This window comes from Scardinius erythrophthalmus (assembly GCF_964197995.2).
Source record: "Scardinius erythrophthalmus genome assembly, chromosome: 9".
Classification (NCBI taxonomy): domain Eukaryota; kingdom Metazoa; phylum Chordata; class Actinopteri; order Cypriniformes; family Leuciscidae; genus Scardinius; species Scardinius erythrophthalmus.
Window position 1 is genome coordinate 30372320 of NC_138229.1, and position 13062 is coordinate 30385381.

The 13062-nt window shown below is 36.2% G+C and overlaps 1 protein-coding gene across 2 annotated transcripts; it reads left to right on the forward strand.

Annotated features, from left to right (window-relative positions):
* The first annotated feature begins 385 nt into the window (after window positions 1–385).
* Window positions 386–11486, forward strand: pcolce2a (procollagen C-endopeptidase enhancer 2a). 2 transcript variants are annotated; one of them, XM_081374622.1, is made up of 10 exons: window positions 386–414; window positions 1250–1358; window positions 3634–3889; window positions 4120–4244; window positions 4374–4510; window positions 5824–5990; window positions 6307–6390; window positions 7457–7624; window positions 10629–10808; window positions 11176–11458. In XM_081374622.1, exons 1-9 carry the CDS (start codon window positions 410–412, stop codon window positions 10757–10759), a joined length of 1182 nt encoding a protein of 393 aa, XP_081230748.1. In that variant the 5' UTR covers window positions 386–409; the 3' UTR covers window positions 10760–10808; window positions 11176–11458. The 2 variants fall into 2 exon arrangements, with proteins under 2 accessions (XP_081230748.1, XP_081230747.1); XM_081374621.1 differs by lacking the exon at window positions 386–414 and adding an exon at window positions 663–942 and having other exon boundaries at window positions 11176–11486.
* Window positions 11487–13062: the final 1576 nt, after the last annotated feature.

Genomic DNA, 13062 nt, shown 5'->3' on the forward strand with positions numbered 1-13062 from the left:
ATCATTTAAAATCATCATCCTGAAACATCCTGAAATTAGTTCAGATACTTTCATTGTACTTCTGCCTCATTTTCCCTTATCCTTAGGATCACAAGTAAAAAAAAAAAGGTTCATCTTACCCCACTCTCCCTATATATATATATATATATATATATATATATATATATATATATATATATATATATATATATATATATATATATATATATATATATGTATATATATATATATATATGTATATATATATATATATATATATGTATATATATATATATATATATATGTATATATATATATATATATATATATATATATATATATATAAAATAGAAAAATGTGATACTCATCGAGTCTGATAAAATATTGTGCAAGGTAGACATCTAGTGGTCTTCCGTCAGCGTGAGGTAAAATGAGGTAAATAAGAGGTTTACTCTCTGCTCATTTATATGGACTTTTAAAAATTTCTAAATGTTCATTATTTTTAAAAAGAAGTATCGTAGATGCCATACAAACGGAAGAAAAAAAAACTGCTTCGCGCAAAACACAACTAGATTCGAGATAGCAAACTGAATTACAGAGCCCTGGGCTATATTGGCATAATCTAAACGCATTCTAGATCAAAAGTAGTCTCCTTATAAAGACAGCAGCAGCAGCAGCGTGCTTCACCACAGTCACAATACTTTTAACGTGGAAGTGACATGCCTTCACTTACAGGGTTTTAGGGAAACTGCCCTTCAACTCCCGCAGAACAAACGGTACATTCATGAGCAGCAGTAAGTCAGTCAGTCAGCACTGCAGTATAATAATATCTCTGGAGATTTCACTCCTCTTCCTCTCTGAATGTTACATTTGTTCAAACGCGCCTCATACGATGAGGATTATAATCTGGAGCATCGCGAGCGCTTTCCTGTTCAGTGTCATTTTTATGCAGCGACATCGAAGGTATGTGGAATATACAACTAAATCCATATCTAGATGCCTGTATATGGTCAAAAAAGCATCTTGAATTGATGAAAAATACGCTGAATTCTGTTTGCTGTTTGGTTGGTAACATTAGCTATTCCCGTGTTAGAGCCTACAAATTCGACTAATTTGTACTAGCTTACTAATTAATGAACAAATCATTGCATATTAAGTATGCTGCTGTTCATTAATTTTACTTAGTAGCTATTACAAAAAAGCACATGATTTTGAAGTCCTTAAGAGTTTCAAACTTAACTATGTGCTTTCCCATTTGTCCTCATTGTAGACCAGTTTTTACATGTGGCGGGAACTTCACTGGAGACACAGGACTGATTGGGAGTCAGGGGTATCCTGGTGTCTACCCACCCAACAACAAATGTGTGTGGAGAATTACAGTAAGGACAGATGCGTGGGAGATATCAGTCTTTAAATGTCTTTTCTGTCAAAGAAAATATTTCCCATGCACCATAAATCTCTTACTAAGTGTGGTCTGGTCTGGGTGATTGCTTACTGTCCCTAGCTAATGATATTTTGGTCCATATTCTGATCCTTCATTGTAATTCTGTAGAAATCTTCCCTGTTCCCTGTTTTATAATTTACCAGGCAAAAAATTTAATTCTTTTTGCTTAGAAAAGTAACAACACACACTTCACTGGCAGCACACTTCAACAAGCCACACTATTTGAAGTATGGTTCATTTCTATAGCACAAATGTGTTACTCACGAGCACCTCTACTGAATTATGAATGTCTTTTTAAAAATCAGTTGCGACCTAATAGCATTTTTGGAGAGTAATCTAAGGAGTTAAATGTTTTGATTGTGGAAAGATATTCATGCTAAAAAAAATATTCTTTTATTTCCCAAAAGCACTGATAACCAACTAGTTTAGCGAGTTTCATCGTTAATAGTGTTTTCCGAAACCACAGTTCCAATGAACATTTGCATGAACATGGCTGCCATCTTTTCCCCAGAATAAATGGCACACGCGTACACACTTGGGTGTCCGACACCATGTCGCTGGTTTGTGGTTTGCCCCTTCTTGGACCACTGTTGGTAAATTCTCACCACTGCTGATCAGGAGAAACCCACTCTGACCCAGTCGCCTTGCCATAACAATTTGGCCCTTGTCAAAGTCGCTCAGATCTTTATTCCTGCCATTTCTCCATCCAACCCGTTTATTACGAGAACCGATTATTTGCTTACAATCTAATCTACCCAGACCTTAATATGTGGCCTCGTTAGGAGATGATCAACGATATTCGCTTCACCTGACTGGCCATAATATATTGGCTCATCAGTGCTCATCATTCCATTTGAGGGTACGTTTACACGACAACGATATGGTTAAATCGGAGAAGTTTTTCCTTTTGAGTTTTCCGCGTACAGACGACACCATTGTCAAAACGATCCCCATTCACACGGAACCGTGAAAAGGACTTAAAACGCTGTATTCTGGGCCCTATTTTAACGATCTGAAACGCAAGTATCAAACGCGAAATGCAAGTAACTTTGTGGGTGGATCTTGGGCGCTGTTGCTATTATACCGGCGGGATAAATGACTCTTGCGCCCGACGCAAATCTAAAATGGGTTGGTCTGAAGTAGCTTCATTATTCATAGGTGTGGTTTGGGCGTAACGTGAAATCAACCAATCAGAGCATCATCTCACATTCCCTTTAAGAGCAGGCGCGCTGGTTCCATGGCAGATTGCTATTATAACGGCGGATTTGCCAGGCAGGCGCACACCAGGAGCGGTTCACAGCCGAGGAGACAAACGTTCTCGTCAGGGCCGTAAAAGACAGAGAAGTGTCATTGTATGGGGATGGGAGAAACCCACCCAAATTAGCTTCGGTTAAACAGGCGTATGATAATTTGGGTAAATGTGTAAGCTAGATTTCTGCCTATTTTTTCACATCTTCATAGGCACAACAATGATTTCGTGTGTTAATATTTTTCATAAGCATGCGCCCTTAAAATAGGATCTGAACGCACCACTGACTTTAGACTAGGTTTTTCCTGGTCAGTGGCGGAATTGTTTTCTGAAACTGCAAAATAGCACCAGGGAACGTTTGCGCCAGAACACGCCTCCTCTTTTCGCTGAACCGCCCCCCCGGGAGCGCAAGTTCATTCCCTAATATTATAATATACCGACGTGCGTCTGTGGAGGGAAAAGTCTGCTGTGCGCAGGTGCAAAATAGGAATGATACATGTGTCGGTGTACAAAGTCAATTGCGCTGGGTGTAAGATAGGGCCCTATAGATTGAACAGGTTATACGCATGTGCCCTACAGTATATTGTTAAACCAATGATGTTGAAATGACAGAGGTGCGACCATGTTACTTCGATTTAGAGAAACAGCCACAACTAGCTAGTCAATTTCGTTGCATCGTACTGTGGTACTTAGGCAACGAGTTACGCTATTGTATGGGGAATTTACTCCTAATCTCGTGAGAAAATGTAACAATTTTACATTTTGTGGAATTGGTGGCAAATTTGATTCATATTGAAAACATGCTTTTTTTTTTTTTTTTAAGTAAGCACCCTTAACCCAAACCCTAAACGTAACATTAAGCAAATTGAATGAATGACATTCTCCACCAATTTGCCAAAATGTAAAATAGTTACAAATTGCCATGGGACTGTGTTGACTCTTCTCAATTAACCGTCTACAGGTCCCTCAGGGGAGGGTCGTCTCCCTCTTGTTCCGGGTTCTGGATCTTGAGAGTGATAGTCTTTGCAGATATGACTTTGTTGATGTTTACAATGGCCACATCAACGGGCAGCGTCTCGGCCGCTTCTGTGGTACTGCCAAACCCGGAGCGCTGGTCACCAGTGGAAACAAGATGCAAGTGGTCATGGTGTCAGACGCCAACACAGCTGGGAGTGGTTTCCTTGCTGTATACTCAGCGATTCGCCCAAATGAAAGAGGTAACGAGACTACCAACTTATTACCATCCAAATATAGTAAGTGGCCCTTCCCTGTTATTTCAATTCAGCTCTGTGTTTTGGTTTGCTCATCAGGTTTTTTTCTGTATAAATGCACACTCAAATTTCCAGAAATTATTTAAAAAATGCAGCACTACAGACCTCAGTATTTTCAAATAAATCTGCATTGATTCCATGTCATCAGCCTAATATCCAATGATTGTCCATGGCAGGTGACCGGTATTGCGGGGGTCTTTTAGACAAGCCCTCTGGGACGATAAAGACTCCTAACTGGCCAGATAAAGACTACCCAGCAGGAGTAACATGCGCCTGGCATATTGTTGCTCCTCAAGACCAGGTGTTAATTTATTATTTCTATCAATTCCAGATAATGTCACAACAAGTCATGCATCATTGACAGCACATTGACAGGATGAGTATGAAGAAATATCTTTTTAAATTGCAAGTAACTTCCCCCCCTTCTCAGATCATTGAGCTGAAGTTTGAGAAGTTTGATGTGGAGAGGGACAGCTCCTGCCGCTATGACCACGTGGCTGCGTTTAATGGTGGAGAAATGAATGAGTCACGGAAGATCGGCAAGTTCTGCGGAGACAGCCCACCCATGTAAGACCTTCAGTCCATCACACATGCACCAATACACCATTTACCACCCGTTCACTAAGCAGAAAAACCACCACAGACACTGACCTCGAATTTTTAGACTGATCTTTTTTATTCTTCACTTAGGGGTAAAAAGAAGTTCAAAATACCTTTTCAGCGGTATACTGTTAGCGAACATTCTGACGCCACTCACACTGCTGTATGTAAATATATATATATATATATTTTTTGTATGTTTCATGTATTACAAAATAAACACACAACAAAAATGACAGAAGTGAGAAAGTAGCAGTTCAGAAAGCATCTGGTCATAGAGATGTGCATATGTTTGCACCAGCTCTGCAATTCATCACTCCATTCAAGTCACGTCACGTTTATTTATACAGCACTTTATACAATATATTGCTTTAACGCAAACAACTTTACAGTATTAAACATGAAAAACAGTGTCATTTTCAATTAGAATTACACCAATGGTCGTTTGACAGTGTTTATCAGCCGAAACAAACTCCAAATGAACTTAATTTTAGAACGGATTGTGGTCGAAATGACGGCACACCAGTTTGTCCTTCGATTTCGCTTGAAGTATATTGGGGCCTTAATTCTAAAAATCTTTGTTTATGCATAGACTTTAATAGGGCAGTATCAAGGTATATAAGTGATTTAACATTATGTCTTGAGTGAACGTAAACAGGTGGTTGACAAAATCTTACTACATGTTAAATAAACCTACTTCACCTGAAAAACTATATCGCATCAACTATATTGTGATATATCGTTATCGTGAAATAAAGTTTCTCTCACAGTTGGGAGTTTATATCGCACAATTCTAACTTTATAACTTGCAATTGCGATTTTATATTTTGCAATTCTGACTTTATAACTCGCAATTACAAGTTTATATCTCGCAATTCTGAGAAAAAAAGTCAGAATTGTGAGATAAAAAGTCGCAATTATCTTTTAAATTGTTTTATCACGTGGCGGAAACAACCTTTACTGATCAGAAATTGTATTGAAAAGACAGAATTGCAAGATATAAAACCGCAATTGCGAGTTATAAAGTTAGAATTGTTAGATATAAACTATATAAAATATATTCAAATTCAATTCTGACTTTATAACTCACAATTCTGAGTTTATATCACACAATTCTGAGAAAAACAGACATAAAAACTTGCAATTACATTTTTTATTTTTTATTCTGTGGTGGAAACAAGCTTCCGTAGTGTCCACATGGTCAATAAATCTTTATTTTAGAGAGGTATTTCAAAAGAAAAATGGTCACATTTATTTATTTATTTTGTCTCGTACTGTAGGCCAATTTACTCGGATGGCAATCATCTCCTCATCGTGTTTCTGTCTGACCTGAGTCTAACTGCGGATGGATTCATCGGCCATTACCGCTTTAAATGGAGGAGTCTCAGCACAGCCAGCGCCCCTCTCACCCCCATGAGCACCATGCCACCCACCACACGGCCCGCAGGTCAGTCCACAGCCCACTTTCCAGTAGGTTTCATTTCAAATGAAAAATGCAAGTAGCGGCACGGTGTAAAACTGCTGTATTTTATAGGTATGTGTGTAGGTAATGACATTGGAATGTATTGAAGATTTATTATGTTTGGTTCATATGGAACGCATTAGTTCGGTCACGTGGGAAGACTAATGTGCTTCTATTTTGTTACTAAAGTGCTTTAACAGAAATACATTTATGTGACGTTTTACACTGTATTTTAGTGTATAAGGACATGCTATAGTTGGTCATTATTAAAGCGAATCTTTTCACTCTCTTTTCCAAAAAGCCCTTACATATTCAGAAGGTCTTTGCAAGCAAAAATGCAAAAGGACTGGAACAATTGAAAGTCATTACTGCTCTAGTAACTTTGGTAAGTGGCCGTTGTTTGATTTTAATGTTTTTGCTTTCTGTAAACCCAAATAATAGGAGGAATTCTGGGAATTTCTTTGAAATTCTGACTCCAGGCATCAGCGCTCCTTTTTCACATTTTCAGGACTTTTACAAAGGCAATAAACAAATTAGTCTGATAAAAAATAAAAATAATTGGTAACACTTTACAATAATGTTCATTAGTTAACATTTTTTTTAATGAATTAACTAACACAAACTAACAAAGAGCAATACATTTTTTTTACAGTATTTATTTCATGTTTTTTCAAAGTGAACCTTTGATTTTAATAATGAATTAGTAAATGTTGAAATTAATATTAACTAAGATTAATAAATGCTGAAGAAGTATTGTTCATTCTTAGTTCATGTTAACTAAGGTAGGTAACTAATGCTAACTAATAAACCATATTGTAAATTGTTACCAAATAATTTTACGTATCTCTACCACTCTTTATCAAAATGATATTTGAGGAAAAATATTTTACAATAACTTGATATAAAAAGGATTTGTATTTAAACAAACTGCTTAGAAATCATTAGTTAACCCTTATAAAAAATACTTTAATATACGCTTGGGATCTAAAATATACGCTTTGTAGTAAGTACACTGTATACAAAAATGTACTAGTAGTATACTTGAATGTGTCCTATAAACATTCAAATATGAATATGTGTATGAAAATAAAATATTCAACATAGTCAACATTTCAAGAGATGCCTAAACACCTAAAAGTGATGTAAACCTATTTTAATTCACAGAAATAATTCACTATTGTTTTTTTTCCCAGAAGTTAACTAAAGCTCTCATTCACCGTCTCTGTTTTAATAATGCTTATAGATGGAAAATGTGTTCAGGCCGATACTGAGACTCAGCTCTTTTTTTATTTTATAATTGTAGTGGCAGTAAAGCTGCTGAGCACAGTAAAAATGACAGCACGCATAACAGAACTATACATTATACATTACCATGCACATGCAATTTTATGCATTTGTTCACAGAAGAAACCCTGATTCTGTGAATTTAGTCTTTTTTTCTCTCCCCACAGTGATTACCGCCACCCTTATCTCGGCAGCCATGAGGGACCACAGCGTCCTCGCTACCTTTTCCCTCATTCACCTTTATAAGGAAGGAAGTTTAGCCATTCAACAGGCTGGGAAGACCATGAGCACAAAAGTCACGGTCCTCTGTAAAAAATGCCCTCTAGTCAGAAGAGGCGAGTATCTTTACACCGACCTTGATCTACAAAAACCCTAACCTTAATCACTTGAATTGAAACCAGCACAGCCAGCGCTAGCACCCAGCGAGCCCAGCAGATGTTTATAGTTGATTGAGGTGGATTTTGGAAGGTGATAGTTTGCAAATTTCGAGCTCCCCCCAAAGTCCTTTGGCTCCATTTGTGGTGTTGAGATATTTCAGGCAGGATATGCCATTTCGGCGTCACGGTGTGTAACTTAAGCTCGCTCAAGAGAGGGTCTCAGTCGGTTTCCTTGAATCGTGGACAGCTAGAATAATAATTCTCTTCAAACCCATGGATGGTATGTGACTTTATTGATGCCATGCTTTACCTCAGCTCACTTAGTGTCGAAATAGTAAGCCACTGCTTGGAAACTCTGAAAAGCAACTGTTTTGTTTTGAGGGAAATTTCTAGAAAATGTGCCATGGAAGAATTTGCGTTAAAATATGCAGGAATTGTTTTTGGCAGTTCAGAGGAACAGTTTAACATTAATCATTTGCGGTGGAATTTTTATTGTTGAAATGAAAAGCAAGGGAATAAACAGAAAACTATTTGCTTTGGCTCACGTTATATGAAAGCAAAGGCGTCTGTGTTCTTCAACATGAGCAAGGAGAAAAGGAGAGTTGTAAACACCCTCTTGAACTTTTTTTTTACGCCACAGGTTTGGGATGTGCATTTGCTAGTTCAAAAGATGTGGCCAATCCTCTGGTACTAATTAAAAAAACATCACATTAGAACTAGCAAAAATAAATTGCCCTTGTGAAAAGGAAGTTAACCTAGCATAATTGTATTGAATGCACTTTAAATCTTGAAAGTATAATATCTTAAGAACTGTACTTGCAGATAATGTAATGTTAATGTACTAAAAGGCCACTTAAGGGTCCTAACAGAGAGTGAACATTCATGATTGTTTTTTAACACACTTTAAAAAAGTGAAATTTTTACAGTGTCAAATTATTTATTTATTTGACTTTAAAGTACATTTTAAATCATTAAGTTTATTATCATTTGTCAAAAGAAGTACACTTATTTTGATGCGTTGACTAACATACTAAAACACATGTTAAGCACTTGATTAAATATTTAGAGTTAATATATTTTAAATGTACTAAATTACAACAAATTCGTAATTACAAATATATTTAAAATACATGACATACAAGTTTAAATAAAATGACATTAAATTAGGCCTATACTTCAGTTTACCATAAATGCTTGACGGTACATTTGACATCACTTAGAATTAATTATGAAATTAAGTAAATTATGAAATTAAGTCCTACTTGGGTCAAAAAACACTTGAAACTTCCATGCAATTAAGTGCCTGAAAACATTACATTTAGTTTGCACTTAAAGGTGCAGTATGTAATATTAAAGGTAGGGTAGGTAGGATTTTTATAAAAACTTTTTTTCAAATTTGTTTAAACTGTCTTTATATACCAATACATAATTAAAATGTAAGTGCTCTGAAAAAGAGAGTATAAAAATCGAGTGACTGTAGACCTTTTAATCTGCAATAAACACAGCTCATTATTTCCATTCGGGACGAAACAATTGATTGGTTTGGGCGACTGTCACTCACTCTCGCAACCATGGCTACCACCCCTGTTGCTAGATCTGCCCATATGCGCGCGCACCCGTTTGATTTGAGGAGTGCAAGAGAGGCGTGGAACCTACGAAGAGTAAAATTATGGCAGAGAAAGAGCATTCAAAATTCAAAGCACCTGCATATGCAGTCAGCGAAGGCAAACAAGGCAAAAACTACTTCCTCGGACCCTGGTTGCCTGCACTCTTGAACGACCTCCTCTGCTTCGCCCTCGACCCCGGACTTGTCCTCGAACCGACGATGCGGTACTTGTCTCCGGAGTGTAGTCCTCATTAGAGTCAACAATCTTTTCATCATGGAAACTTGCAAAACACCGTATATGTTATGAATCTTACACGAAATTCACCTTCATCACAGTGTAACTGATGGTAATGGAAAAACGTGTATCAATGCAACCTGTTTTTAGCTTTGCCTTATGAATATAGCTCGTTACCTATAAATATAGCTTGTTACCGAATCAAACAAAGTATATTTTAAACTTTACCAGTATCGATATGCTAGCTTGATAGTGAGTACTAAAAGAAATCTTATTTGTTTATATTTATAGTGATAGTTAGGTATTTTATTACATGTGATTCTGACATGATGTCACTGCATGCACTGCGCTCCTTCCTCTCCACTCGTCTCAGGTAAATAAATGCGTCTTCCAGCTGAGCCTGAGCGTTTGGCGTCGCGCGTTCATGTGTTTTGGGGGCGTGGCTTTGGAAGGAGCTCAGAAGGGAGGGGGTGGAGTGAATGGAAATAATGAGCTGTGTTTACAACAGTCGTGAGAGGTCTACAGACACTCGATTTTTATACTCTCTTTTTCAGAGTACTTACATTTTAATTATGTATTGGAATATAAAGACAGTTTAAACAAATTTGGAATGTTTTTTTTTTGTAGAAGAATCCTACCTACCCTGCCTTTAAGAGCTAGCGGTTGACATTCAAAATATTGGAGAGAGTTGTTCCCCCGCCCCCTCCTGCTCAAACTCGACGCTCATGCGGGTTTCCAGATTGAGGACAAACAATAGGAATGAGCGCAATTAACAATGGAAGGTAACGAGCCTTGTAAGTTGCTGAGCTGATTTATTAGTGTTTTAATATGCCATAGAAATTTTTAGATGGATGCGGAGGCTTTTTAGGTCGCATAGAATCTGCAATCTCTGTCCTAGTTTGTTTGCTGGCTTCCATGGCTGCAATACTCTGTGTTTTCCACCAACTGGCAACCAACCCGGGGTGTCGAAATTCTATTGGGTAAATTGGCTATTTTTGTGCTTTAGTACAGTCAAAAAAAGTACGTACAGCACCTTTAATAAGTATATTCTTTTAGAGTATGTTATTTCATATCAAGTAAAAAAAGTACATAATTATTATGTATTTGTTTTGTTTTTTCAGGGCTTAACTACATTGTCATGGGACAGACAGATGAACAGGGACAGGGTATTGTTTCCCCTTATAACTTTGTGATGGCCTTCAAAACCAAGAAGCAACGGGATCTGGGAGTGCTGAAGAATATTCACTGTTAATGTGCTGGAGTCTGGATTTCTATGACCTACAGTATATTATTCACTTGATGTAAGTGCATTTAATAACATTCATACTTGAAGGACTCTTTCAGTATTTAAGACTGCTCTGACTTTTTCAAATTTTTCTAGCACATTTACCCCAATAGAGCATTTGTAAAAACGTAAAAAATTCTTTGTTTTCAATCTTTTTAAAGGAACATACTTTACTTTGAAAGACTTAAATATCTTTTACATAAACCAATGACGGTTTATGTAAAATGACAACATAAATCAATGACGCCCTCAAAATAATTTTAAAAATAACTTCTAAAATAATTATAGCAAAAAGCACTTCAAGAGTTGGACTGAAGATCTGAACTGTTGCAGAGCACATTGGAAAAATGAAGGCACTCACTACAACAAACTGTCTTTTGCAGTAGCTGGTGGGTGCTGACATTTACGAGAGATGCGGACATGTTGGCCTTTGAATCTGACATTTATCTAATCTATCTAGTGTTGTAATGAGTGAGTGAAGATTGAAGATGACAAAATGAAATGTTGTCAAAATGAAGTGCATTGTAAATTGCTTTGATGTCAGATGAGGTTTCTACAGACTCTACAGTTCCTATGTCACTCCTGCGATGCAGTATTTTATTTGAAATACTGTGTGCTCTTGTGCAGCTCAGAAACGTATTATATGTTGATTTTTCAAACAATGGGAAAATAAAATGAAAACAGAGTGAGAATGAAAAGCTTAAGTTTGCTTAGTGTATATGAGGGAGTCAGTTTAATTTGGATTATTTTTAATCAGCTTTTAAATTTTAAATTAGTTATAGCATAACATAACTTCTGGCCCCAGTTCACCACATGTTTATTTAATTGTGATATTAACGGCAATTTAGTAAAACTACTATATTTTGTAAATGCAATATACAGTATAATATTTTATTATTATAAATTATGTTTATCAGAATTCTTAGCTTTGAGATTTTCTTCGCAAAGACTGCAGGTAATTTTTTGACTTCCCTTGTGAAAAAGAAGTGATAGAGTACTTATTATGGAAATAAAATACTTTAAAAGAATATACTTAAGTGCGAACTGAATATAATGTTTTCGGATACTTAATTGCATGTTACTTACAGTTAAATGAAAATGTATTATAGTTTAAATTGGAACTTCAGAGTGTTTTTGACCCACTTAAGTAGGACTTAAGTACATCTTGATATATAATTACATAATTACCTCTTATTGTCTTTGAAATATGGTTAAAGTGTACTGTGTACTACTGACAACACATTTATGGTCAACTAAAATATACTTTAATGCCATTTTATTGAAACATAACCAGTATGTCATATATTTCATTATATTTGTAATTACATGTTTGTTGTGAAGTTGCAATTTAGTACATTTAATCTATATAATAACTTACAATAAAATATCACATATAAAACACACCACAGTTAAATCATAATTATGTAAGGTGCTTTTTGTATGTTAGTCAACACATCAAAATATGTGTGCAATGCACTTTAAAGTAAACCCTTTAATTAGACATTATTACAAAGTGCACTTTTTAAGAGTGTACTTAAAGGGATAGTTCACCAAAAAATGAACATTCTGTCATCATTTACTCACCCTCAAGTTGTTCCAAACCTGTATGAGTTTCTTTCTTCCGTTGAACACAAAAGAAGATATTTTGAAGAATGTTGGTAACCAGCCATTGACTTCCATAGTGTTTTTTTCCTACTATGGAAATCAATGGGGCCCATCAACTGTCTAGTCCATCATTCTTTAAAATATCTTCTTTTGTGTTCAACAGAAGAAAGAAACTCATACAGGTTTGGAACAACATGAGGGGGAGTAAATGATGACAGAATTTTCATTTTTGCGTGAACTGTCCCTTTAAGTGTGTTAAGAAACAGTCATGAAAGTGTACTCTCGTTATAGTCTTTTATTAGTATTATATTATACAGTTTTCTTTTTAATAATATACTTTTAAGATTTAAAGTACACTACAAGTGCACATTCACTACAATTAAGCACACTTCGTTTTCACAAGGGTTTGAATTTGCATTGTAATGCTGGAACTGGGCAGCAAACTTGTTAATATACTGAGATCTGTTAGTGTTTCTGTACAGTAACATAATGCAGTACAGTGAATGAGACACATTGTTAAGTGAATCCACTGAGCCCGGAGGGGGCTTCGAATGTGAAACCGAGCGCAGCTCTACGTGATGGTACAATTGTCAAAGGGGAACATTCAGCTCAGCTGAAATTATCCCAGAAACTCAAACCTGGAATTTCACAATGACATTGAGAGA

What these genes read in the sequence shown, in the direction of transcription:
- pcolce2a (XM_081374621.1), top strand. Translation starts at nt 764, where the DNA reads ATGAGCAGCAGTAAGTCAGTCAGTCAGCACTGCAGTATAATAATATCT. An exon ending in GATTCGCCCAAATGAAAGAG is followed by an intron (nt 3,890 to 4,119) that starts GTAACGAGACTA and finishes TGTCCATGGCAG; the next exon opens with GTGACCGGTATTGCGGGGGT. An exon ending in ATGCCCTCTAGTCAGAAGAG is followed by an intron (nt 7,625 to 10,628) that starts GCGAGTATCTTT and finishes TTGTTTTTTCAG; the next exon opens with GGCTTAACTACATTGTCATG.